The 27,727-nt window shown below is 49.5% G+C and overlaps 1 protein-coding gene across 2 annotated transcripts; it reads right to left on the bottom strand.

Annotated features, from left to right (window-relative positions):
- Positions 1–3,737: 3,737 nt before the first annotated feature.
- On the bottom strand, positions 3,738–27,727 carry LOC309337032 (DLA class I histocompatibility antigen, A9/A9 alpha chain-like). 2 transcript variants are annotated; one of them, XM_081853671.1, is made up of 7 exons: positions 25,207–25,312; positions 21,415–21,690; positions 18,460–18,723; positions 7,923–8,207; positions 7,131–7,205; positions 6,229–6,258; positions 3,738–4,773 (listed from the first exon to the last, which is right to left on the bottom strand). In XM_081853671.1, the coding sequence occupies exons 1-6, from the start codon at positions 25,295–25,297 to the stop codon at positions 6,239–6,241; spliced, it is 1,011 nt and encodes a 336-aa protein (XP_081709797.1). In that variant the 5' UTR covers positions 25,298–25,312; the 3' UTR covers positions 3,738–4,773; positions 6,229–6,238. The 2 variants fall into 2 exon arrangements, with proteins under 2 accessions (XP_081709797.1, XP_081709798.1); XM_081853672.1 differs by lacking the exons at positions 6,229–6,258; positions 25,207–25,312 and adding an exon at positions 27,232–27,727.

The following is a 27,727-nucleotide window of genomic DNA, read 5'->3' as shown; positions in this document are numbered from 1 at the left end:
TCCGACCTGTATACCTTTAACCAACTGGTCCCTTCTGATCATGTTCAGCAAGACCTCCAGAACTGATATAAAAAGCAATGGGGAGATTGGGCACCCCTGACGTGTCCCTTTTTCTATCTTAAATTCTTCTGTAACCACATTATTTACAATTAATTTAGCTTTTTGCTCAGAATATATTGCACCTATACCGTTTTCAAACCCTTGGCCTACCCCCATCCCCTGAAGATTCTTTTTCATAAAGCTCCAAGAAATATTGTCAAAGGCTTTCTCCGCATCCACAAATATCAAAACTACTTTAGTGTTTATCTTCACTTCTAATTTTTCCAAAATGTCAATTATATTCCTCACATTGTCTGACAAGTGTCTTCCTGGGAGAAAGCCCGCTTGGTCTCCATGAATCTCCTCCATCAATACTTTTTTCAATCTCTTAGCCAAAATGTCAGCAAAAATGTTATAATCCACATTTAATAACGAAATGGGGCGGTAGTTCTTAAGTTGAGTCTTTTTACTTTCATGAGAGATTTTTTGAACACATACACTTCCAGGTTTGCCATGTTCATATCCTGAAAAAACACAACTGGAGACTGACGTAACAAGAGGTACAACTGTATTTTTATTAAAGATTTTGTCATTTACAAAAATATGTGCATTGTCTCTTTTTTCAAGTCGTGTTTTCTACAGATCAGTTTCACTTGTTGAGAGATATTAGTGTATACAGTGTTAGTGTAGGGAAAAAGGGGGGAAGAGGGGTAGGGGGCATGATGAGTGGGGCGGGGGCGGGTGGCAATGCTTCTACCTAGTGTCTGTTTGGGGTTTTGTGTCAGCGTCACTTGTGTGTCTTCTCTTACTATTCGCTCGTTGTATTTCCTTGGTGGTGAGAGAGGTTGGGGGTGGCCTAATGTGTGGTTGGTTGTCTTTGCTTGGCTGTCGTGAGATTTGTTTTGGTGTGTGAGTGAGGGCATGTGTGTGTGTGTGTGTGTGTGTTTGGATCAGGTTAGCCAGATTGATTTGTATGCTGTCGGTGGATCCTTCCTGCTGTCTTTTTGGGCTGTGTATGTGATAAAGGGGAACTGTACTGGGACAAAGGCGTCTTCTTCTATTTGTCTCGTGTCAGTTTTGCCAGTTTTAAAGATGAAAGCCAGCTGTGTCTGGAGAACCACTGACAGACAGACAGACAGGACAGCAAAGGGGCAACAGAATAAGGCGTTCTGAGCATCTGACATTCTCCTAAGCCGGACAACAACCTGCAAAGCAGCAGGTCAGTATTGCCACCCCCGATTTTGAATATGAAAGGGAGCTGCGGGTGCTGAAGCTCACATCACCTGGGGGGGAATCCTTTCAGTAGTACCTTAGGTAAAGGTAAAGGGACCCCTGAGCATTAGGTCCAGTCGTGACTGACTCTGGGGTTGCGGCGCTCATCTTGCTCTATAGGCCGAGGGAGCCGGTGTTTGTCCACAGGCAGCTTCCAGGTCATGTGGGCAACATGACTGAGCTGCTTCTGGCGAACCAGAGCAGCGCACGGAAATACCGTTTACCTTCCCGCTGGAGTGGTACCTATTTATCTACTTGCACTTTGACATGCTTTCGGACTGCTAGGTGGGCAGGAGCAGGGACCGAGCAATGGGAGCTCACCCTGTCGCAGGGATTCGAACTGCCAACCTTCTGATCAGCAAGACCTAGGCTCCACCAAGTAAGTTTGTTCTTGGTATGAGCTTTCGTGTGCATGCACACTTCTTCAGATACACTGAAACAGAAGTCACCAGACCCTTCTATATAGTGAGAGGGTGGGGAGGGGTATTACTCAGAAGGGTGGTGGGAATGGGTGTTTGACTGACAGGTGTGCTAAACCTGGTCAGTTCGTGAATGGCAGAGGTAAGATTTGAACCAGCCCTGCTCCCTTTCCCACAAGCTATCCCAACCCTGGACACTAGGTGGACCAAGGAGCCGACACAGCACACCCTTACCTGAAGCAAAGGAGGACTCGCTTTTGCAAATGTACTCCGTAGACTTCCCAGTTCGTAGCCACCCAGATCACGCACCCACCCTTGCTAGTAGCTCTGTTCACACATTACCGTGTGCGTTAGGGAAGAGGCCAGCGCTGCATTGGTAGGTAGATGATGATGAGCCCCACAAACACGACCCCCAAGTCCCTTAATTCTCACCTTGCGCTCCTCTGAAACTCTCCCTGCCCCCAAGGCGGCATGCAAAACAAAAAGTCTGAGAAAAACAGGTATTTCCCAAGGGATCTGGCTCCACTTCGGGTAGGGAGCCCGCCCCCCCTGGTCTTCCCCCTTTGGGTGACCAGCAAAGTCACACCCACAACCCCGGGATCTTTGGACTTGGGGGTCTTTCTTTCCGCCCCCGGAGGTACTGACCAGCGCAGTCCAGCAGGAGTAGGTGGGCAGCAGCGCACAGGATCCAGGGGGCCCCACGGATGAGGACCCCCATCGGGACGAAGCAATCCCCGCCCCGCCAGCAGAAGGGTCCGGAAGAGGAGCCGCGGCGGAAATATTCCACCAATGGGAAAACGGCGTGCAGATTGCGTCGGCGGTTGCTGGGTAGATCTGAAGCGTGGGAGAGATGGACTGGAAAGCGAAAGCGAAACTTCTCCCCTGACTCCGCCCCCTCCGGGTTCTTCCTGCCTCCTCTGCTGGGGGAGATGCAGGGAAGGGGGTAAAAACTTGAATGTTGCTGGGAGACTCTGGAGGGTCCACGTGCATCACGGAGGAGGTGAAAATATTTACTGGAGAACCACAAGGGTTTTGCCAAAATTCTCCTGTAATTCTCCTGGCTCCAAATAAAATACTTTTGAAAGTCCTCAGTGCCCTGGGACCCTGAAAGTGGGGTTTTCTCCCCTCTCCTCCGCAGATGACTTTTCTCCCTCTCCTTTCCAGAGATGAGGTGGTCGACAACTATCAAGAGGGAATTTTTGTTACTGTTCTGGCAGGCGTTTTAAGTATGACACACTTTGAACGTTGCCCGTAGCTCAGTTTTCCTGCATGATTGGTTCGTTGCATGGTTTTAAATTTCGATTTCATTATTTCCGTCGAATAAGTAGGGAGGGTTGGAGGAATCTGAGTGGTGTGGGAATAAAATGATGCAGGGAGGAGGAGGGGAGGAAAAAGCAGGACCATAAGGACCCAGACATGACCCCAATTGATACACCCAGTTCTGTAAGCAATAAATTGATTGTATTGCATTTATATCCTGCCTTTTTGCTTAGCCACCCTGGATGGTTTACAGTTTTAGACTTCTAAACATAAACCACCCCATCCCTCCTTTTCCTTCTCTCAGGGCATAATGGGGTCTGTTGCCCTGCATTCTATGCACTTTTGCAACCCTTTCACTGGGCCAAAAGTGCCATTAATAGTGAGTGGTGTCAATTGCCAGAGTGTATTAAGCTTCCTTTTTTCCTCCTCCCACCCAACACCTTTTCCTTTTGTGTTGTGTCTTTTTTTAGTATAAGCCTGAATGCAGGGACCATCTTATTGCTGACATTTGTAAGCTGCTTTAGGGGCCTTTTTTGGCCTAAGAGCAGGATAAAAACGCTGTAAGTAAAATAGCCTCAGCTTCCTGATTTGCATACAATATATTTTTTTAATCCTGGGAGGTGGAAATGAAACAGCTGTGACTAATTCCAGACAGGTAGCTGTTGCAGCAAAACATGCAGAACCTTGTGGCATGAGAGTCTTATGAAATGTTATTGCAATACTATGATAAAATTATAAAAACACAGGTAATCATCACCTCCCTTATTTGAACAAGTTTGATTGGTGTAGCGCAGGGACGTCCAGCTCCTAAGAGACGGCGATCCACTCGCAGAATAAAAAACTGGCAGTGATCTACCCCCTTTTGGGGGGGTTCAGATCAAAGTTGTTTAGCCTTTTTTAGGGAACAGATACAGGTGTGTGTCTATGCTTTCCACGTCAGTTGATGTTAAAGTGGGGAATAAACCAAGTCAGCCAGTCATCAGCTCTGATTACGTCCTGAGGGCTTCACACTCATCGCCAAACTACAGATAGAGATGCAGGGAGCTGTCTATAGAATCTTTTGTATTTCTTTTAAAGCATTAACAGCAGCATTTGCTGGAGACCACTGTTCCATTTATTATTATTATTATTATTATTATTATTATTAAACAATTTCCTCATCACCACCATAATTTAGCTAAGCAATGAAAAATATAAGATTTAGGAACATCTAAAGCTGCCTTCTGCAGGGTCAAACTACGGTTCTTCTAGCTTAGCATTGTTGGCACCAACATGTGGCATAGAGTCACAAACAGTATTTTTCTTTTTTTAAAAAGAACACTGCACACTTCCACCCTAAAATATGGTATGATGGAGAGCAGTAAAAAATGGTGCAAAGTTCCCATGCGCTTCTTCCTGCAGAGCAAAAGCCCCAAACCCTTAAATCAGAAGAAGAGGGAGAAATGTCTAAAGAAATCCCATTTGCGATAGGAAGCACAAAGATCAGCCCATTGTAGGGCCAAGTATTTTTCAACTTGCTGGCTTGATGCAATCCTTTAAACAGGTTCCTCCATCTGGTGTCCCAAGGCCCATCCTGGAATTCTCCAGTTGAGCTTCTTAGGATTTCCAGCTTGCGTCTCTTCCTTGAACAGCCCCCCGTACTGTCCACACAAAGCTCTCTCTTATTCGCTGTCCTGCCATTGGGCAGGCAAAATAGCTCCTCATGAGTAGGGCGATCTACCCACCTCTCTGCTCAGATGTCAGAGAGGTTCCTCTGTTTCTGCTGCTCTTCCAGGCCACATACCTGTTGCAGAAAAACACAGGGGGTGTCAGGTTAACTGAGCACAGTGAAGCTGGCAAGGGATGGGGGCATCTGAATAACAGTCAGAGCATCTAGTCCAACCCAACTCCCCTTGCAGAGGACTCCATCCCTGGGCATGATCAAGACGCACATGAAATGTACAGGTAGGTAGCTGTGTTGGTATCTGAAGACGTGTGCATGCACACAAAAGCACATACCAATAACAAACTTAGTTGGTCTCTAAGGTGCTACTGGAAGGAATTTTTAAATGAAATGTACAGGAAGCAAAGATTAAAAGGGCACCTTCTGGGCAAAAGTATCCAGGTGAGGGTTGTTATGGACAGGGGTGGGGGGCGCTACCCAACCAACACATCAGAAGCGTTGGCCTCCTGCACTTTGCTCCAGAGCAAAGGAGCTCCGTTTGCTGCATAGCATGACATGCAATTACATACATACCACTGGTTTCTATACATTTCCCTCCATTGGACAACCTATAGGTAAAGGTAAAGGACCCCTGGACGGTTAAGTCCAGTCAAAGGCGACTATGGTGTATGGCGCTCATCTCGCTTTGAGGGTGAGGGAGTCGGCGTTTGTCCACAGACAGCTTTCTGGGTCATGTGGCCAGCAGGACTAAACCGCTTCTGGCACAACGGGACACGGTGACGGAAACCAGAGTGCACAGAAACACTGTTTACCTTCCCACCGCAGTGGTACCTATTTATCTACTTGCACTGGCATGCTTTCGAACTGCTAGGTTGGCAGGAGCCGAGACAGAGCAACAGGAGCTCGCTCCGTTGCAGGATACTGGCACACACACACAGTGAAAATGATGCTGGCCCCAATCCTTCTAAAACATCCATCAGAGGTCGATGGATGGGTCCATCAGCAACTCCAGCATGTCCCGTGCAGACTGGATAAACATTGCTTAAAGCTGCTGAAGACTCACACTGCCTTCATCTCTCCCTGTTGGCCTCACTGGCTGAGGCCATAAGCATTTGGAGGGCACCAGGTTGGGGAAGCCAGCAGTAGGGCATTGGCATGAGCAGGCCTGAGCCAAATACTTTGTGGAGAAAGGTGAGTTTTGGAGAAGGCACTCGAAGGAAATAAGGGAGGTGATCCTATGCAGGTGTGTGCAGAGGCAATTTCAGACATACAGGCCAGCAGAAGTTCTGCTTTCTCTGTTTCTGGTGAAGGACAGAATACTGCGAATTGCCCCGTAAATTGCTCCTCTCTCAATTTCCCCTTAACATAAGCTTCTGTTTTCTGGGAGTATGGGAGGTTTAAATGCCGTTACCTTTCCGTTAGATATATTTTATTTTCTGCCTCCAGTTTTATAGGGACCTTGTGCTGTTTCAAGTTCACACAGGCACCCCACACGCCCTGAACAAATCCTCCCTTATGCCCGTCTCCCACCCTAGGCCTGTTCTATGCCGGAGGAAAAACTCGCATCTCACTTACTTGGCGCAGCTTAGTGTCTTTGCCACGTCTCTGCAGAGAGAGAATCAAATTATGAGTTTCAGTTGCCCAAAGGAGGGCACACAGCCAAGGCTTGCAAAGCCCCAAAGTCACAGAAATCCCCTACATTTTAAGTGGCCAAATGAAAAGGAACAACGAGAAAAGTTTTCTTTCACAAGGAAAGACCTTAACTGTGAACAGTTGTGAGACCTGGTCAAACAAGTGGGTTATAGATTCTGGAGCCTCTAGTCATTTTACTCATGACAACGATTCTTCAGGACGGAAAGGGATACAACGGAGATTGTCCAGTCTCACCCTCTCTTGTGGGGAAGGACCACCCAAGCAGATGATTTTCTGGGGAAAGATCCCGGCAGACACCCCAGGAACCTGTCACTAGTAAAGGTAGGAAGTCTTCCAGATTCTAAGCACTACCTGATTTCCTCCAACATGACCCTTGCTGCCTCTGACCCTTCCTTCCGGAAAAGTGCCACCACAACCACACTAAGAGGACACACCGCCCTCCACTGTCCTGAGAAAACCCTTCAACCCATATTTTATTTTATTATTTGGACGATTTACTGCCCATGGGCGGCCCTACCCTCTTATCTGCCCTTAAGGGCTGGAGCATCATGCGCAGGGCTGTGCCTTGGCGGTGGCAGATTCTCTCCTCCTTGCCCGCTCTCCAGCAGCCATGATGAGCTGCCCAAGGAAGGAGGCTGGCAGCGGTAACCACGGAGAGGCTATGGGATGCTCCCTCGACTAATCCTCCTAGCCAAGCTTGGTGGCAGCAGCACCGGCAGGGAAAATTGGGACATTCTGCGATCCTATCAGAAGCCGGTGTGGCTTTCATAATTCTGGGACTGTCCTCGGTAAATCGGGAAACTTGGAGGGTATGTGGTACTTACTGATGCCCACGGAGATGCCGACAACAAGGACTACAGCCCCCATGATGCATAGAATTAGAAGCCAGCTGTCGAACGCTGAAGGTTGAAGAGAAGAAAAGAGAGAAATGACTGATGGGAAACTCAGAACAAAAATTTCCTCTTATGGGGGAGGCCACAGGACCTGGGAGCTCGTGAAATTCAGAGGGATTCGGGGAGGTAACCAGTACGTTTCTGAGCACAATTCAATGTGTTGGTGTTGACCTTTAAAGCCCTAAACAGCCTTGGCCCACCCCCATCGTTCTACCCGGACATTGAGGTCCAGCTCCGAGGGCCTTCTGGCGGTTCCCTCACTGAGAGAAGTGCGGTTACAGGGAACCAGGCAGAGGGCCTTCTTGGTAGTGGCGCCCACCCTGTGGAATACCCTCCCATTGGATGTCAAGGAAATAAGCAACCATCTCACTTTTAGAAGACATCTGAAGGCAGCCCTCTTTAGGAAAGTTTTTAATGTTTGATGCTTTATCACATTTTAAATATTCTGTTGGGAGCCACCCAAAGTGACTGGGGAAACCCAGCCAGATGGATGGGATATAAATAATAAATTATCATCATCATCTAAGAAAGAGCCCCCCTCCATCTCATCACCTCTCAAGGCTTGCACGAGACCTCAATCATCTCAGCAAACAGTAAATGTTTGTCTCCAATTGGAGGCTGTCAATATCAGCTGCGATGCTGCCAGCTCCCTGGTGTCGTCCCTCTTCCTTCTCTGGGTGAAAATTCACCTCCCATAAGCCTTTGCTCCCTGCTGTCTCTCACCAGGCTCCTGCCAGGCCACATCCAGGTGTTTGGACAGGGCTTCGTGCTCCACGTGGCACTGGAAGCGTTTCCTCTCCTTGGGGCTGGTTTTAATACTGAGCACGGCATGGTAGGTCCCGTCCGAATTGGGGGCGGCAACTCTGCGGAAGGTATCCTGCACCCAGGGCTCTCCGTCCTTCCTCCAATAGGCATTGATCTCCTTCGGGTAGAAGCCGTAAACTCGGCAGACGAGGGTGGCCGGGCCTTGGGAGTCCTCCTTACTTGTCACCTTCACGACGGGAAGCTCTGGGGAAATGACAGAGGCATCCTCAGAGGCAAGCAGGCCGTGTCCTCCTCAAATGTCCCCACGCTCCTGTCAAGCTGGCAAAAATTAATCCCTCCCTTTTCCCTTTATGTTGGAAGGGTTGTGGAAAACTTGGTTCATTTATTCACATTTGGCGGAAATGCCCCCATGTTAAAAACTTTTGGAATAGGGTATTCCCCATTATATCCGCAATTACAGGTCAACCCCTTTCTCCAAATCCTGCCCCAGCCCTATTATTTTTGGACATGGACTTAGGCTCTTCCCTGCACCACAGCGAAGTAGTAGGCTCCTTACTGACCACAGCATGAATGGAAGAAACAGTCTGAAATACCCCTGAAAATACAGTGGTACCTTGGGTTAAGTACTTAGTTCGTTCCGGAGGTCCGTTCTTAACCTGAAACTGTTCCTAACCTGAAGCACCACTTTAGCTAATGGGGCCTCCTGCTGCTGCCGTGCCGCCGGAGCACAATTTCTGTTCTCATCCTGAAGCAAAGTTCTTAACCTGAAGCACTATTTCTGGGTTAGCAGAGTGTGTAACCTGAAGCGTATGTAACCTGAAGCGTATGTAACCCGAGGTACCGCTGTATATGGGATACAGCAATGTCTGAGCGTCTCACCAGAAATGTTTGATGGTTCTTGTATTTGATTGAGAACTTGTGGAATATGGATATAAAATTTACAGCATGTCATGGTCTAAGAGAAAGTGACATGAAAATGATATATCGATGGTATCTAATACCAAGTTGGCAAAGATGTATAAATCTAAATCAAATAAGTGTTGGAAATGTAAAGGATGAGCAAGTAAAATCCTCAATAATACTATCTATTAATAATAATATCTATTGGGCAATAGATATTGGTCATAATAGAGACACAGAAGCATGGGGATGATTGTGGAATATGGATATAAAATCTACAGCATGTTATGATTTAAGACAAAATGATATGAAAATGATATGTCATTGATATCTAACACCGAGTGAACGGGCAAAAATGTATAAATCTAAATCAAACAAATGTTGGAAATGTAAAGAGAAAGAAGGTTCTTTTTATCATATGTGGTGGTCTTGTAGTAAGCTTACTGGGAAATGATATCTAATGAATTGAAAAGGATGTTTAAAATAACCTTTGTAAAAAAATACCCAGAAGCTTTTCTTTTGGAAGTTATAGGGACAGAACTACCTAAAATGTCCAGAAACTTATTCATGTACACGACTACAGCAGCAAGAAGGTTACTTGCCCCAAAATGGAAAGAAGCAGAAGTCCCAGCAAAGGAAGAACGGATGCAAAAACTTAAGGAATATGCGGAAATGGTGAAACTTATCAGAAGAATAAGGAAACTAGATAATAAATCTTTTATAAAAGAATGGAAATGGTTTGTTGAATATTTATGGATAAATTGCAAACAGATAAAAACATTGGGAGGATTATTGTAATAACCTGCAGTTTTATAAGAGTATATTTGTAAAAAAAAAAGATGAATAAATGAGCAAATTAAGTTAATTTGGATACGCAGAAGATATTAAAAACCGCAAAAAGAGGGGGAAAGGAAGTCAAGTTTTGAAATGTCAAAATGATTATAAAATTAGTTAAATGTATAAATTTGAAAACTATAAATAAATAAACCAATAAAGTGTTCCACACCAGGAGACCAAAAACAGAAGAACCTCCAAGCACCAGGATCTCTTCCTTTGCATCTTGAGATGCTGGCTGTCGTGAGTCTCTCCCAGTGTCCTGCCTGTTGGTCAAGGGGCAAATGTCATCCGTTCCAATTCAGTGGCTGAACTGGTTCAGATCCCTCCAAGCACAGCTCCCAGTTCTTGCCTTCCATAGAGCAAATGCTGGACTTGCAGCTTTTTGTGCTCCAAGACTTTTTTGCCTTCATTTCCCCTCACACTTTAAGGGCCGGGGGTATGGGAACCAAACAGCTCTAGAAAGGACAGAACTCCTTCATAGTCCTCCTGCCTGCCCTGAGAGGTCCCCATGAGGTGTAGGAATGGATTTAAACAATAAATAGGACAGGATATATACCGTATATACTTGAGTATAAGCCGACTTTTTCAGCACATTTTTTATGCTGAAAAAGACCCCCTTGGCTTATACTTGAGTGAGGCGGGCAGTGGTGGCAGAGAGACAAGCGGCCCGAAAGGAGCCCTTTCTCATCACTGGTACCACCGCCGCCGCCTCTCACAAGGGCAGGAACAGCAGCCGCGGTTGGGAAAGGTGCTGCGCTGCAGGTTTGTGGTGTGGTGAACCGGCTTATATTCGAGTCAATGTTTTCCCAGTTTTTTGTGCTAAAATTAGGTGCCTTGACTTATATTCGGGTTGGTTTATACTCGAGTATCTATGGTAGTTTAGTTATTATCCTCCCTCGCTCATGTGAGTGAGATCAGCAGAGTACTATCCTTTTCCAATTTAAACTTAGAAGCTAAGACAAAGTTGCTTTAACCTTCCAGAAACAATAATCCAGGATGCTTTCAGGCAGACTGGATTTTCCTGGTACTGTACAGTGGTACCTTGGTTCTCGAATGGCTTAGTAGTTGAACAACATGGAACCCGAATGCTGCAAACCTGGAAGTTTCCGGTTTGCAAACTTTTTTCAGAAGCCGAATGTGCTCCGTTTTGAGTGTTACGCTTCTGATTTGAGTGCCACACTTACATTTTGAATGTTACGCTGAGGTATGTCTGTTTTTGCTATTTATTTTGCGGTTTTTTGTGGCTTTTTTGTTTGGTTTTTGTGACTGTGTGGAACCCAGTTCAGCTACTGATTGATTGATTGATTGTGTGACTGCAGTACATTGTTTACTGTTTTCATTTTATGGATCAATGGTCTCTTTACATAATAAAATTCATGTTAAATTGCTACTTTAGGGGGTGTTTTTAAAAGTCTGGAACGAATTAATCCATTTTGCATTATTTTCTATGGGAAAGCGCGCCTTTGTTTTGGAACGGACTTCTGGAACAGATTAAGTTTGAGTACCACTGTATTATCCCTCTTCTCCCCCACTTAAAAGCAATCATACACACATTGTTTTGTGAAGAAATAAAAGCAGTGTTTACTTACATAATCAGGGTCTTAAAGCAGCAATTACAGTAGCAAAATGAATGTGCTGGTCCCAGGGGGGGGATGAGGTACTATTACCGTAGGCCAAGATCAACAGGGAGCCGGACGGGGTAGCAGGAACGATGGTAGGGCAGAAGCAGGAAGCCAGGCGAGGAACCGGAACACTGGTAGGGTAGAAGCAGGAGTCCAGGCGGGGAACAGGAACACTGGTAAGGCAGAAGCAGGAGTCCAGGCGGGGAACAGGAACACTGGTAAGGCAGAAGCAGGAGTCCAGGCGGGGAACAGGAACACTGGTAAGGCAGAAGCAGGAAGCCGGGCGAGGAACAGGCACACTGGGAGTGCCGAACAAGAAGAAGAAGAAGAAGAAGAGTTTGGATTTGATATCCCGCCTTTCACTCCCTTTAAGGAGTCTCAAAGCGGCTAACATTCTCCTTTCCCTTCCTCCCCCACAACAAACACTCTGTGAGGTGAGTGGGGCTGAGAGACTTCACAGAAGTGTGACTGGCCCAAGGTCACCCAGCAGCTGCATGTGGAGGAGCGGAGACGCGAACCCGGTTCCCCAGGATTACGAGACTACCGCTCTTAACCACTACACCACACTACACCACAAGGACTGGGTAAAGCAGATACTTCACAACGACGTTGCTCCCGCAACCTGGGACCGGGCTGCCTGACCTTTATCTTCTTCTAAGGCCGGGGGCGGTCCCGGCCCCCAGAAGCTCCGCCTCTCTTGGCCTTAAGGCGAGCACTCCTCCTGGGAGACACCAGTTCCCTTCGCCTCTCTGCCCTAAGCCTCTGCAGATCAGGAGAGGCCGAAGGGTTACTGGGCCCCGGGGGAGGCTCACCTGTAGCCACTGAGTCTTCCAGCACCTCTGGGGCCTGAATGATTTCACCTGGTGCCTGCTCTTGAGTTTCCTCAGCAACTAGGCCTTGCCCCAGTTCAGCCGGCCCTGGAGGCGGGGACTCCTGCGCCGGCTGGGATTCCTCCGGATCACTCTCAGACTCGGAATCCCAGGCCATCACACCATCCCCCCTCCCAGGCCCCCCCCTCACTTGAGGGCCCGGACCCGGCTTGCTGGGATACGCTGCATGAAACTCCCGGATGCAGGCAGGTGCGTGGACGTTGACCGCTGGTTCCCAGGAACGGTCCTCTGGCCCATACCCCTTCCAGTCAATGAGATACTGCAGCCTTCCCCTGCGGTATCGGGAGTCCAGAATGCGTTCCACCTCGTACTCAGGCTCTCCCTGCACCAAGACTGGCTGCGGTCGGGGACGGTCCGGGTGGAACTCGTCGGGTGGGGCCACCGGACTCAGAAGGGACCTGTGGAATACCGGGTGAACCTTCAGGTTTGCTGGCAACCGGAGACGGAATGCCACAGGCGAGACCTGGTCCACGATAGGGAACGGGCCGGTGAACCGGGCGTCCAGCTTCCGCGAAGGTCGAGAAGGGTGGAGGTGGCGAGTGGAAAGCCATACCAAGTCACCGACGTGAAGTTCCGGCCCCACCTGGCGGTGGCGGTCGGCCTGGACCTTGTACGCCTCCTTGGCCTGGTGCAGCTGCTCCATCAACAGCTGTTGCTGGGACTGGAGCTCCTGAAGCCACTCTGTCACCGCAGGGACCGTAGATGCCGGCAGCACATCCGGAAACAACCGTGGATGAAGGCCATAACTGGCTTGGAACGGGGTCTGCTGGGTGGACGCATTCACCGCGTTGTTATAAGCGAACTCCGCCAATGCTAGGTGGTCGACCCAGTCGTCCTGCTGGTAGCTGCAGTAACACCGGAGGTACTGTTCTAGTACCGCGTTCGCCCGTTCCGTCTGGCCATCAGTCTGTGGGTGGTAAGCAGATGAGAGACAGACCTCTGTTCCGAGGGCCTGGTGCAAAGCACGCCAAAACCGGGACGTGAACTGAACGCCGCGGTCGGATACTACACGCTCAGGTAGGCCATGCAGGCGGAAGACATGCTGAAGGTACAGCTGCGCGGTTTCCTTAGCTGAGGGTATGGATGGGCAGGGGGCACAGTGCACCATCTTCGTGAAGTGGTCGGAGAAAACTAGAAGGCAGGTGCAGCCACGAGACGGGGGTAACTCCACTACAAAGTCTAGAGAAACTGTGTGCCAAGGACGTGGTGGAACCGGCAACGGCTGAAGGAGGCCGGGGGGTCGCCCGGTAGGCCCCTTGGCCCGCCTGCAGACGTCACAACCAGCGACGTAGCGAGCCACGTCGGCCTTTAAACGGGGCCACCAAAACTCACGGCTTACCAGATGGGTGGTCCGATACCGCCCAAAGTGCCCCGCCGCTGGAGCGTCATGGGTCATCCGGAGAACCTCAGCCCGCAGCGGCCCTGGTGGGATGTACAGGCGCCCGTAGTGCAGCAGAAGACCCTGATGCGAGACCAGCCCTGGATACTGAGGGCATGATCCTTCGGCCAGTTCCCGGAGTCGTTCCTGGGCCCAAGCGTCGACCCGCTGCTGTTCCCGCACCCGAGCCTGCAGTGGCTCGACCTCCTGGGTGGCCAGGAACGCAGCTGGTGGTAGGATCGTGGTGGGTGCTGCTTGCTGAACCGTGTCTGCGTTGTCTTCAGGTTTCCGGGACAGGGCATCCGCCTTCTGGTTTTGGGAGCTAGGGATGTAGCGGATCCAGAACTGGAACCGGGAAAAGAACAACGCCCACCGGATCTGCCTTTGGTTCAGCTTGCGGGTGGTCTGGAGGTATTCCAGGTTCCGGTGGTCGGTTCTCACCTCCACCGGGTGTCTTGCTCCTTCAAGATGGTGGCGCCAAACCTCAAAGGCCACCTTGATGGCCAGCAGTTCCCGCTCCCACACGGTATAGTTACGCTCCGCTGGAAGGAGCTGGCGGGAATAGAAGGCGCAGGGTAAGAGTGGCGCTTCCGGTCCGTGCTGCTGAGACAAGACGGCACCGAGAGCCGTACTGGAGGCGTCAGTCTCTACCACAAAGGGTCGGGAAGGATCCGGATGTTGCAAGATTGGCGCTCTCTGGAAACAGGCCTTCAACCCTTGAAATGCCTCCTCCGCCTCCTTGTCCCAGGAAAACGGCGTCTTGGGGCGCAGAAGTCGGGTCAACGGGGTGGTGCGGTGAGCATAATCCGCAATGAAGGTCCGGTAATAGTTGGCGAACCCCAGGAAACGCTGTAGGTCCTTGCGGTTCCGAGGTGCCGCCCATTCTCGAACCGCTGCCACCTTCCCAGGATCCATTTGCACCCCACCTGGTGAGAGTCGATGACCCAGGAAGTCCACTGACTGCTGATGGAACTCGCACTTGCTGAGCTTTGCATACAGACGATGCTCGCGCAAGCGCTGCAGCACGGTCCGGACATGGCCCTCGTGGCACGCCGGGTCACGGGAGTAAACCAGAATGTCATCCAAGTACACCACCACGTACTTGTCTAGCAAGTCCTGGAACACGTGGTTGATGTACCGTTGGAACACAGCAGGCGCGTTGCACAAACCAAAGGGCATAACCAGGTATTCAAACTGTCCGTACCGGGTCCCGAATGCTGTCTTCCACTCATCCCCGGCGCGGATCCGAATCAAATTGTAGGCTCCCCGGAGGTCTAGCTTGGTGAACACCTGCGCCCCTTGCACCCGCTCCAGTAACTCCGAAATAAGGGGCAAGGGGTACCGGTCCGGGATGGTAATTTTGTTCAGGGCCCGGTAATCATGGCAAAGGCGGAGCTCCCCACATTTCTTTTTAACAAAGAGCACTGGTGCAGCAGTGGGCGAGGTAGAGGGTCTAATGAACCCACGCTCCAGGTTCTTGCGCAAGAAGTCCTGCAAAGCCTCGCGCTCTGGCTCTGTTAACGAGTATAAGCGACTCACCGGTAGAGGCGCTCCGGGCTGGAGGTCTATGCCGCAGTCAAAGGACCGATGCGGCGGCAGCTGGTCTGCCCCCCGTTCCTCGAACACGTCGTGATAGTCCCGGTACTCAGCGGGGAGCGTCGCAGCCGCCTCCTCAGTGGGCGCAGCTGCTAGCATCTCAGTCTCAGCAGGAGAATTGGGGTCTGGGAAGTGTACAGTCCGTTTGACCCAGTCAATCTGCACATTGTGAGCCTCTAGCCAGTCCATCCCAAGCACCAGGGGGAACCGGGGCATGGAAGCAATATCCAGAGTTCGTATCTCACGGTGCTGCTGGAGGCACAGGACCAGGGGCTGGGTCTCTTGAGTGACGGCGCCCGAACGCAGTGGCCGTCCGTCGATTGCCTCCACCTGTACCGGTTCTGGCTTGTTCCGAAGTGGCACCCGATGCTGGGCAGCAAAAGCAGCGTCCATATAAGAGCGGGTTGCCCCTGAATCCACCAGAGCATGGGTAAGAATCCATGGCCCTCCTGGAGGGTATAGATGTACCGGAACCATAAGGTGTTGTAATTCAATTGGTGCGGCCCCATTCTGTGCTGTTTGGGACCCCCGGTAGCTAGGGCCATCAGCTACTGGGGTTGGCAGTTTCCCTGCGGCTGGCGTTTCTCTGGACAAGACCGAGCGAAGTGTCCACTTCCGCCACAGTAAAGACAGAGATTTCCCTCCCGACGCCGCGCCTTCTCTGCAGGGGAAAGGCGTGGCCGCACTGCCCCGAGCTGCATAGGCTCCTCCGTTAAATCAGTTGTGACCGTGGGGCTGCTGGAAAAAGCTGGTGCCGTGAACTGGAAGTGTCGGCGACCCCGGGCCTGACGACGATCCTCCAACCGATCGTCTATTTGTAGACACCGTTGAATGAGAGTGTCTAGCGTGGTGGGGCGTTCCATTGTGGCCAACTGGTCCAGTACCTCGTCTGAAAGCCCCTCGAGATACTGGTCCCGCAGTGCCGAATCATTCCAGGTCAAGTCCTGTGCCAGCAGCCGAAACTCCGTGGTATATGCGGCCACCGTGGACTTGCCCTGTTTCAAACGCCGAATCGCCCGGTTGGCTTGACTCCCTTTCTGGGGATTGCCGAACGCGGCCTCCAAATGATTGCAAAACCCCGTATAGTCTGCCAGCAAGGGGGAGTCTTGCCTGAGTAGCGGCAACGCCCACTTGGCCGCCTGGTCCTTTAACAAACTAATCAAAAAGTGCACCTTGGTGCGGTCGTCAGGAAAGTTCCGGGCTCGCCCCTGAATATACAGCTTGGCCTGGGCCAGGAACATGGGAAAGCTGGCCGGGGCTCCATCAAATTTCTCAGGCAAAGCCACTGGGTACTTGCCAGGAGCCGGGGCGTCGGCCCCAGGAGCCGGTAGGGCCTCCAAGCGTTGCTGAAGTGCCACAACTGCGTCACTGAGCTGCTGCACGGTGTGAGTCAAGGTCTGGTTCCTCTGGGCCAAATCCACCAGTGCAGCCGCCTGGTCAGCCATGGCCTCTGGCTCTTCCCGAACGCACCCCTACGAAGGGGGAGTGCGGGTATGGCGGGAGCAAACTGTGCTGGTCCCAGGGGGGGGATGAGGTACTATTACCGTAGGCCAAGATCAACAGGGAGCCGGACGGGGTAGCAGGAACGATGGTAGGGCAGAAGCAGGAAGCCAGGCGAGGAACCGGAACACTGGTAGGGTAGAAGCAGGAGTCCAGGCGGGGAACAGGAACACTGGTAAGGCAGAAGCAGGAGTCCAGGCAGGGAACAGGAACACTGGTAAGGCAGAAGCAGGAAGCCGGGCGAGGAACAGGCACACTGGGAGTGCCGAACAAGGACTGGGTAAAGCAGATACTTCACAACGACGTTGCTCCCGCAACCTGGGACCGGGCTGCCTGACCTTTATCTTCTTCTAAGGCCGGGGGCGGTCCCGGCCCCCAGAAGCTCCGCCTCTCTTGGCCTTAAGGCGAGCACTCCTCCTGGGAGACACCAGTTCCCTTCGCCTCTCTGCCCTAAGCCTCTGCAGATCAGGAGAGGCCGAAGGGTTACTGGGCCCCGGGGGAGGCTCACCTGTAGCCACTGAGTCTTCCAGCACCTCTGGGGCCTGAATGATTTCACCTGGTGCCTGCTCTTGAGTTTCCTCAGCAACTAGGCCTTGCCCCAGTTCAGCCGGCCCTGGAGGCGGGGACTCCTGCGCCGGCTGGGATTCCTCCGGATCACTCTCAGACTCGGAATCCCAGGCCATCACAATGAAGCAAAATGAAGACAGCTTTATAGCTACTATCTAAGCTACAAAAGTACAAAATCTAAGTATGAAAAGGTATCTGAGCATGTGCATGTGGTTGCAGCTTATTGCCAAGGCACAGAAAGTAAGTGATCTCAGGTTTTTCTCTAGCCAATTTTACAGGAAAGCTCTGAACCTCAGCCCCTTCATATCTGGCAAAACATGAATCATTGGGTGACTGCAATAACATTCCACATGAGGTACAAAAGGCCTCAACTCCTTGGAATGGAGGCCACATAAGCGTTAACCAGCAGGTCCAGCAAGAATTTCTGGAAGACGTGAAGCCATAAAATACATTGTTAGTGTTTTTATGACTTTCCATAGGGCCAAGGCTTTTATTTAATGGCGGGGTGGTGCAAAGAAGATAATTCAAAGGCATGGCAGTCTGCACATGTTCTGATATATCCAGCCTGAAGGTTCTCAACATTAAGACGAGAGATTTATACCCTTTCAAGCAGAAAATTTGGTCAGGCTTGTCTCCATTATGCTTGCGTTCTTTATTTATTTCATTTTAAAATATCATTTTTATTTGATTTTACAAATATAAAATTATAACAATCCAGATGTGTATCCATATATAGAGATTATTCTGAATCTCAAGATCTCCCCCCATCCCCTCCATGGGTCCTATTGCCAACATTTACAACTGCATATTTTTCTATAATCTATATTTTATAGAATTTGTTACATTACAAGTGAGATTCCTGCTAATGTTTTCATCTGCTTGCAACAGTCTGCTAAATAAATTATATTCTCTCCCCCCTCCCCATTCTTTTTAAAAGTTTTTGTCCTCTTGATTCCTGAGATTCTTTATTTATTTCAAAAGATTGGGATAAATATTATAGAAGTGTGTCCTCTCCGCCACCCCCTGGCTGTTGTTGTTGTTGTTGTTGTTGTTGTTGTTGTTATCTTGGCTCCCATCAGCTTTGCAGTGCGGTCTAGGCTGGGTTTATGCTGGGTAGAATATGAAGGAATTTCAGCACACACACACCCAACCCATCGCAAGTCTTGTTCCCATCTCCCTGCACCTGCCCTCACACAAACACCCACCTGTCCTCAGGAGAGCCTCCTTCCCGTAGTCCAGGTATCTCCGCAGCCACGTAATGCAGTCCTCCTTCCCCACGTAGGCCATCACAGAGACCGTCTGGTTTCCAGTCTGGCTCACCTGGGCTCCTCTCTCGACTGCCATCCAGGAGAGAGACTCCAGGTCAAGGTCGGGGTAGAGCGTCCCATCGTAGGCTTCCTGCTCGTACGCTCCTTGGCGCCCGTCTTGGCTCAGCTCGCAGCCGTACCTGACCTGCCAGGTGTGCAGGCCTGGGAGAAGGGGCAAGAGGTCAGTGGGACAGGGGAGAGAGACTGGGGGACTGGAGCATGTGAAACCCCCACAGACCCACAGGAGAGGTTCGGCAAAGATATTCTTCTTATTCTTCTTATTCTTCTTATTCTTCTTATTTGTTTGTTTGTTTGTTTGTTTGTTTTAAAAAATATTCATTTTTCTTTTTCATTCATTACATACATCTCAAATTCTTAACATTTACTATATATTCCTCCCTCCCTCCCCTTGCGCTTCTGGTTTGTTTCTATTTTCACCCACTTTGCTATCTCTTAACAGAGAAAGTTATTAATAACATAGCATCAAACCTAAAAACATAAAAATAAAAGTAAATACACCATCATATTTCACTATCTTCTAAACATTTTCTGATGCTGATAATGTGAATGTTTGTTTAAATCCAAGATTTGATTATTTTTAACCTCGGGGAAGAAGAGGCAGACTGGATAGCTCAGTCTGTAGAGCACAAGACTATTAATCTCAGGGGTGTGGGTTCAAGTCCCACGGTGGGCAAAAGATCCCTGCGTTGCAGGGGGTTGGACTAGAAGACCCTCAGGGTCACTTCCAACTATGATTCTAGGAGTCTAAGTCCAGCTCCGGGGGCCTTCTGGCAGTTTCCTCACTGAGAGAAGTGAGGTTACAGGGAACCAGGCAGAGGGCCTTCTCGGTGGTGGCTCCCACCCATCAACGGCTGACTCTCAGCTCCTGGGGCTACACAACTCCCTCCCACCCTGCTGTTGGTTCCTCTAGCTAAGCATCATCAGCACCAAGTTTTTACTTGCAGTTGCTTTCAGGCAGGAATCTCTCTCATCCCTACTTGGAGATGTTGAGGATTGAAAACAGGTCATTTTTTCCCCATGGAAAGCAACGAACATTTTCTGTTTACCTCCAAGTTTAATGTCGCATCCTGAAGCGAACACAACCTGCGCCTGCGTGGGTCGCAATCCGCCGCTTCCGTGCATGCGTGTGATGTCATTTTGAGTGTCTGCGCATGTGCGAGCGGCAAAACCCGGAAGTAACACGTTCCGTTACTTCCGGGTCACTCAACCTGAAGCATATTTAACCCGAGGTATGACTGTACTTGTCTATGCAGAAGCAGGTCCCTTTGATTTCAGTGGGGTTTACAGGCAAGTGTAAATAGGGGCTTCCCCTGCATGCAAAGACAGGCCCCGGTGGATCGAGCAGATGAGACCAAGTGTGGGGCCAGCCGTAAATAAGGCAGTTTCTGCACATGTTGCAGAGAGAAGTGAGGGGCAGATGGGGATTGTCCACCAGGGAAGGGAGACCATTGAGGAGAAGGAAAACTCTGATCCTAAACCTCTGCTGACTTGTGGGATACCTTCAGGAGAAGAAAAGGCTCTCAGGAGCAAACTCTACATAAATCCAGACTGGAGTCCCGAGGATGGTTGGATGCATAGCTGTCAACCGTCCCTTATTTGGTGGGAAACTCCCTTATCCCAGCGCCATGTCCCGCTGCTGTCCCTTACTGATGATGTCCCTTAAATTTCCCGGGTTTCAAAGGAAGCAGCTCCTCTCCCTCCCTCCCTGCCGGCCAGGGAGGAGGGAGGCTCCAACTGTGTTGCTTGGCTGCCCAGCCCGCCCCCCTCTGGCCTCCTCTTACCAGCCTCAGCCCCCAGGAACCCCTCCCTGCCAGGACTGGTGGGAGCCTCGGGCCCTTTCGCCGCCATCCTCCTCATGGCCACCGAACTGGGTGTCTCTGCCTGGGGCCTCCCCTCTGCTGGTCACCGCCGCTCCCGCTAGGCTGTACTGCGGCTGTGCCGCCGAAGGACCCGAATGAGATGGGCAGCCTGGCATGGTCTATGAATTGCTGAGGAGCCTTGAGAGGAGAGCGAGGGCAACCATAGAGAAAGCAGTTCAGAGAGAGGAGGAAGAGGAGGAGGCAGAGGCGTGGGCAGGTGTTCCAAGGGCTACAAGGGAAGGACCGCAAGCGCTTCTCCCATAGATTTGTAGTGGTAGACTAGCATAGATGGTCTGATCTGCGGGTTTATTTCGGGCGCTATTTCCCCCCCTTCCTCCCACCCCACCTGATGGAACTGAGAGCTGCAGATGGAGCACGAGAGAAAAGATACAGAACTGCCACAGCATCTTCGTAGCTTGGACTTCGTTTTGCGCGAAAAGTGGTTGCTGCTTGTAGTTATTTAATTGCAGTGTTTCAGCGGCTGGTGTCTTAAGCAGCAACCTCTGGAAATGAAGGGCTAAAAACCGGCGCTGCTCTCCAAAATTATCTGGTCCCTTTTAACTGGTTGACTAAAATTCCTTATTTTGGCTGCTGGTCCCTTATTTTCAAGGCTGCTGGTCTCTTATTCTCAAATCTGTAAGTTGACAGCTATGGTTGGATGGCACCTTGTACCAACTCTTGCGGCTCAGTTGGTACCAAACGTTTTGCTCTGCTTTCCTTTGGAGCATGTTGGTGAGGCTGAGAGGGGGGTCTTGTCGTCTGAGCAGCACAGGACCTCCAGACACACTGCTCAGGCTTGCACCCCAGGGAGGTCACTTGGGTGCTGCTAAGGTTACAGTCAAACTGCTTGGTGCAGTGTAGAGCTCCTCCTTCCTTTTCTCCCAGTTGTCGTCCCCCTGCTCCCCATTTCCTGACCAGGGGAGGGATAAATATTGGGGAGGGGGACTCGGTGCCCCTTGCAGCACCCACTCACCTGTGCTCTGCTCGTGGTCACGCTGCACACTCTCCAGAACGACTCGGAAGACTTCCTCAGCGTCCTGAAAGATCTGGGTCATATTGTCCCAGTAATGGGGGTAGTCTTGCCCCAACTTCTGGACCCAGGGCACCTGAGGAAAGGCTCTTTTCCTGTCACTGTCGTACTGAATGAAGATGTGGTCATCAACGGACCCCTGAGCAGTGAACTGGGGAAGCCCCTGGCCAGGCTCAGATACCCTCGTGTAGAAATAGCGCAAGGAGTGCGAGGAGGAGCCTGGAAAGGAAGACAGAGAGGGGCAGAATTAGGGCTCCAGTAGAATCATAAAATAAAGGTATCCCTGAGGGCAATTTAGTCCAACCCCTGTCAATGCAGGAATCTCAGCTAAAGATTTCTATGTATTTAGGAAGGGTGTTGCCAAGCTAGAACATGTGCAGAGTGTGGGAATGATCAGGGATGCAGGAGAGGATATATTGTTTGATTATAGCCTTTCCAACTTGTGTAAACAAGTTCACAATTTAGCAGAGTAACATTCCCCCTTTTAAACTCACAGCAGATGCGTTTGCTCAGGCTCGCTAAAGCCTCTATAATAACTGTTCCGGTAAAGTGAAAGGTAAAGGGACCCCTGACCATTAGGTGCAGTCGTGGCCGACTCTGGGGTTGCGGCGCTCATCTCGCTTTATTGGCCAAGGGAGCTTCCGGGTCATGTGGCCTGCATGACTAAGCCACTTCTGGTGAACCAGAGCAGTGCACAGAAATGCCGTTTACCTTCCTGCCGGAGTGGTATCTATTTATCTACTTGCACTTTGACGTGCTTTCGAACTGCTAGGTTGGCAGGAGCAGGTTTAACCCACAGCGCCACCTGCGTCCCTAACTGTTCTGGTGTTTCCCCCTTATTCCCTCATAAAAGATAAGACACGACACAGTCTTCTATAAAAGTATAAAAAGAGTTTACTCACTCACATTATGTTCACAGTTGGATCCCAGAAGGCAGATTTAGCTTAGAAAAGTAACATACACCTGGAAACGATCCCATAAGGAGACAGTCCCTTTGTCTTCTCTTGGCTGGAGGCCAAGAGAGCATCTTTGGCTAAGCAGATGTTGCTTCTTCGACGAAAGTAGTCATAGAGAGAGAGAGATGGCTGCCCTGCCCTGTGCTTTTGTCGTTACCTGCACAGGTGAGGCCACGCCCACCTCTAGTCACATGCAGAGGAAGTCTGTCCCAGTCCAGAAGGAAACAGGAAGTTTACCTGCTGGCTGGACAAACATTCCTCCCCATGTGTAAACATGTTCACTCTAGGAATGTTGTACTTGACTGCTCTTGTGTTTCACATACCACACAGAGGAGGGCAACTAAGATGATCAAGGGTCTAGAAGCCAAGCCTTATGAGGAATGGTTGAAGGAGCTGAGTAGCCTGGAAAAGAGGAGACTGAGAGGAGATAGGAGAGCCATCTTCAAATATCTCAAGGGCTGTCCCATGGAAGATGGAGCGTGCTTGTTTTCTCCAGCTCTGGAGCACAGGACTCTAACCAATGGCTTCAAGTTTCAATAAAGGAGATTCTGACTAAATATCAGGAAGAACTTTCTGACAGTAAGAGCTGTCTGACAGTGGGACAGTCTCTCTCGGGAGCTGGTGGACTCTCTTTCCTTGGAGGTTTTTAAGCGGAGGTTGGAGGGCCACCTGTCAGGGATGCTTTAGTTGAGATTCCTGCATTGCAGTGAGTTGGACTAAATGCCCTTTGGGGTCCCTTCCAACTCTAAGATTCTATGATTCTATGATCCATGAAACTTTGTCCAACATGGAGCTCAAACCCTGAGCTATCAATGCTGTCACTCTTTGCTGACTTGAAGAAATGCAATATTTTAGCCATTATTCATGTGTGGGCCTGTGTATGTTCCTTGCAGTTCCATGTACTCTCTAATGCCGTGGACGCTCGGGTTGCAAACGTGATCCGTGCGGGAGGCACGTTCGCAACCCACAGCCTCCACAACCCGCAGTGCATGAGTGTCTGAGTTGCGATCCGGCGCTTCTGCGCATGCGCAATCGCTGCATGCGCAACCGCTGAAACCCGGGAGTAACCCGTTCTGGTACTTCCGGATTTTGGCGGGTCCGTAACCTGAAAAAAGGCAACCTGAAGAGTCTGTAACCTGAGGTATGACTGTAATAAATATCACCGAGGGAGGCACACGTGCAAGAAAATTTGCTATTTGAAAAAACACAGCCCATTAACAAGTGAACAACAGTTACCAACATTGGCACAATCACATAAAAAGTAAAAAACCCAAATGTCAGTTGAGTCCAATGACCATTAAAGAGTACTTTTTTTTTTTTTAATTTATTTATTTATTTATTTATTTATTTATTTATTTATTTTTACTTTACTTTACTTTATTTATTTTTACTTTACTTTACTTTACTTTACTTTACTTTACTTTACTATTTTATTTGTACTTTATTTTGATGGCCACATCGCTTTGCAAGTTGCTTTGGGTCCCTTCTCTGAAGAAAAAAGAATCTAAAAAGGTGATGAATAATATTAGAGATGTTAGCACTGCAACGCTGGGCAGTGCCTTTTATTCAGCCGTCTGTTTTCTGCACATTTTGCTTTACCACCAACTAAAATGTCACAAAATAGTGACAAACTTTCTAGTCCTCTTTGTTTGCCCCAAACGGATATTGCACAAGAAAAAACATAAAGCAGAAGTTTTCAGCTCGGTATTGTCGCTGGTAAGTTCAGCTTGAAGACGTGGTTCCGAGGTGGAGATTGTTGTGCAGGGGGGAAATTCGACATTTCCTGTTTTTTATTCTGCCGATCTGCTGTTTTCCCTTCAAATAAAGAGCCGAACTACACCAAATGTCGCTGTACCAGGTGGGTGCAGTTGTGGTTGTTATCAAGACTGCAACATGCCGGGGCAGAGGACACAGGGAGGGGAGGTTTAAAACACAACTTTAAAATCCGTTTTTAAAACTACAACTTGCATTGTTCCCCCCACCCCCCGCCCAATGTTGGAGCCTATCCAACTAACCCTGGAAAGTGAAACTTACCCAAAGAGGAAAGAGAGTCTTGTGACACCTGAAAAATTAAGAAGCTTTTTTTATGCCACAAGCTTCAAGAAATAGCATTTAATGTAGGAGGTGCAGAAACTGTTTTCCTGAGCGGTTTGTTCACACATGGAGGTGTTTTTTAGGGGGGGAAATAGTGAGGCCAGAGGTAAAAGAGATGCAGAAATGTACCTGTTACCACAACCGTTTCGCCCACAGGGAAGCCAATTAATGCACAGGCCCCAATAAATGCAACCCAGCCGTGCAATTGAATCCTTGCATATCGTGAAAAGTCAACTTGCACCTGCGTTCCTGCCTGAATTCCTTTGGGCGTCCTCCGCAGAGCCCAGCCAGATCTGGGACAGCAAAATCCGCCTGGCACCGTCATCTTTCAGTGCCAGGCAAAAACTTATCTCTTCCACCAGACAGCTTTACAAATTAGGGTGATGTCGCTGGATGTTATTTGTATTTTGCGGCCAAAACAATATTGCATTTTCTCGCTGCTGTTTGGCTGGAATTTATCCTACGGCCTTTGTTAACTTTTTCATTCATCCAACTTAATGTTATGGTTGGTGTTTTTAAAATGGTGTAACTTTCTTACGAAGATCATGGCCACTGGCAAATAGAAGGGGAAGAAATGGAGGCAGTGAGAAATTTAACTTTCTTGGGCTCCATGATCACTGCAGATGGTGACAGCAGCCACAAAATTAAAAGACACCTGTTTCTTGGGAGGAAAGCAATGACAAACCTAGACAGAATCTTAAAAAGCAGACAAAGGTCCGTATAGTTAAAGCTATGGTTTTCCCAGTAGTGATGTATGGAAGTGAGAGCTGGACCATACAGAAGGCTGATCGCCGAAGAATGGATGCTTTTGAATACTGGTGCTGGAGGAGACTCTTGAGAGTCCCATGGACTGCAAGAAGATCAAACCCATCCATTCTTAAGGAAATCAGCCCTGAGTGCTCACTGGAAGGACAGATCCTGAAGCTGAGGCGCCAATACTTTGGCCACCTCATGAGAAGAGAAGACTCCCTGGAAAAGACCCTGATGTTGGGAAAGATGGAGGGCGCAAGGAGAAGGGGACGAGATGGTTGGACAGTGTTCTTGAAGATACCAGCAATAGTTTGACTAAACTGTGGGAGGCAGTGGAAGACAGAAGTGCCTGGCGTGCTCTGGTCCAGGGGGTCATGAAGAGTCGGACACGACTAAACAACTAAACAACAACAAGTTGCTTACAGACTCCTTTTGGAGCAAGCAGCTAACAATTGAAAACATCACCATCATCTAGAAATGACAGGAGCAGGTAATAGCTCTGTTGGTAGAGCATGAGAGTTTTAAGCTCAGGGTCGTGAGTTCGAGCCACACGTTGGGCAAAATATTCCTGCATTTAAGGGGGCTGGACTAAATGACCATTGTGGTCCCTTCCAACTCTGCAATTCTATGATTTTTTGATCTCATCATCCCTGCAAGGACAAGCCAAGCCCAAATAAACTGATGGGGAAGGGCTGCGAGGAGGTGGTTAGCGTGTTGGTCTTTGTTACCTGGAAGATGAGGGTTCGAATCCCCACTCAGCATGAAGCTCCCTGGGTGACCTTGGGCCAGACACTGTCTCTCAGCCCAACCCACCTCACAGGGTTGTTGTGAGGATAAAATGGGAAGCTGGAGAACTACACTCCACTTTAAGCTCCTTGGGTGAAAATGTGATGTGTTAAATGTAATAAATTCAGTAAATAAATCAAGAGAAGGAATGGGGGGACTTATGGGAACTGGGGAGGGGAGATAAGGTTTTACCTCTTGCTTGTTTCTTAGGCGGCCTTTAGTTTCCCCTTCCTTATTGCTACTGTTCTCCAAGGTGTGTTTTGTAGTTTGCCAGGCGCTGGGCAGAAAAGAAACAACAGACAAACACAGAAAGCACACACACACACACACACACACACACACACACAAATCTACACACCAGACTTTCAAAGCACATTTTCCCCGCTCCCAAAGAATCACAAGAACTCTAAACTGCTGGCAATTTAGGTCTTTCGGGGTAAGCTACAGTTCCCATACTTATTTTTCCAAAGCCGGCGGGGGTGGGGGTGGGCAGGTCAAACCAGGCAGCACTGAAGTATTTTTTTGGGGGGGGGGGTAATGGGCCGTACATTTAAATACTGTACATTTAAAGCAGATGCAACACACATTGAAAGCAGCTGGCTCCCCCCCAAAAAAAGTCCTGGGAACTGTAGTTTGCAAAGGGCGCAGGGAATTATAGCTCTGCAAGGGGAAAAGGAGGGCTGCAACTCTAGCTCTGCGTATTCATTTATAGCTTTATACCCTACGCCCCTTTGGCGCTTGCAGAGTTTTTGTAAGGGTTGCCGCCATTGCTACGCAGAGTAGACCCAATGGGCACGACTAACTTAGGTGCATGAATTTCCAAAGGAGACCTTTTTTATGTGCAGCAAGTGACTAACAAGTGCGATTTTGTTGTGAGAAGGACAAAAAAGTTCACTCCCATCTAAACATATTTAGGAAAATACGTTTTTATCTTTTTAGCATCTCTGGGTTGGAGGAGGGGCCAGGGGGTGCCCTGAACAGATATGGAGCATTTTCTGCTGGTGAAAGAGGCGCTAAGGTATGGATTGCATTGTCTGCAAATCCACTCTCCCCAACCCGCTCGCTGTAAACGTGTTGCGGACAAACACACACACACACACACACACACACACACACGTACTTGGTGCCAATTCTGTTCCCGGGTCGACATTTAACCCCCGAAGAAGCCGCTCACCTGTGCAGCCCCCCAGCAGGAAGGAAGCAGATCCCAGCAGCAGCGGCAGCCGCCAGACGGGCCACCTGCGCAGACCCATCAGCAGCTTCGCGTTACACAATCCTCTCTAAGAAGCCCGGGGAACTCGCGGCCACTAGAATCCGGGCAAGAACCGGGACATCTCAGGCTGCATGGGTGTCTCCCTGGGGGATACCTGCGTGCTCGCGCGCTCTGCTATTTCTTAGCAGTTCCTATTTACAACTTTGCCTCCGTCTGTGACGCTTTTCTGCCTCCTGCTGGCTACTTCCCGGGTCGAAAATGCAAGCCGGTGATTTCTAAGAAACCACCCCTGTACGTCTGAGGAAGTCACGGGGCGCGTGCAAGAGCAGAGACGTGGACAAACACATAAACACACACACACACACACACACACACACACAGAGTGAAGGACGTCCTGAAATTCATGCAATCTTGCCTTTTCTTGCAAACGAATACGAAACAATGAAGAAAATGCTAT

The sequence above is a fragment of the Podarcis erhardii genome (genome assembly GCF_964252035.2).
Source record: "Podarcis erhardii genome assembly, chromosome: 2".
NCBI lineage: Eukaryota > Metazoa > Chordata > Lepidosauria > Squamata > Lacertidae > Podarcis > Podarcis erhardii.
Note: the sequence above shows the minus strand (reverse complement) of the source record. Positions and strands in the feature narration are given on the sequence as shown.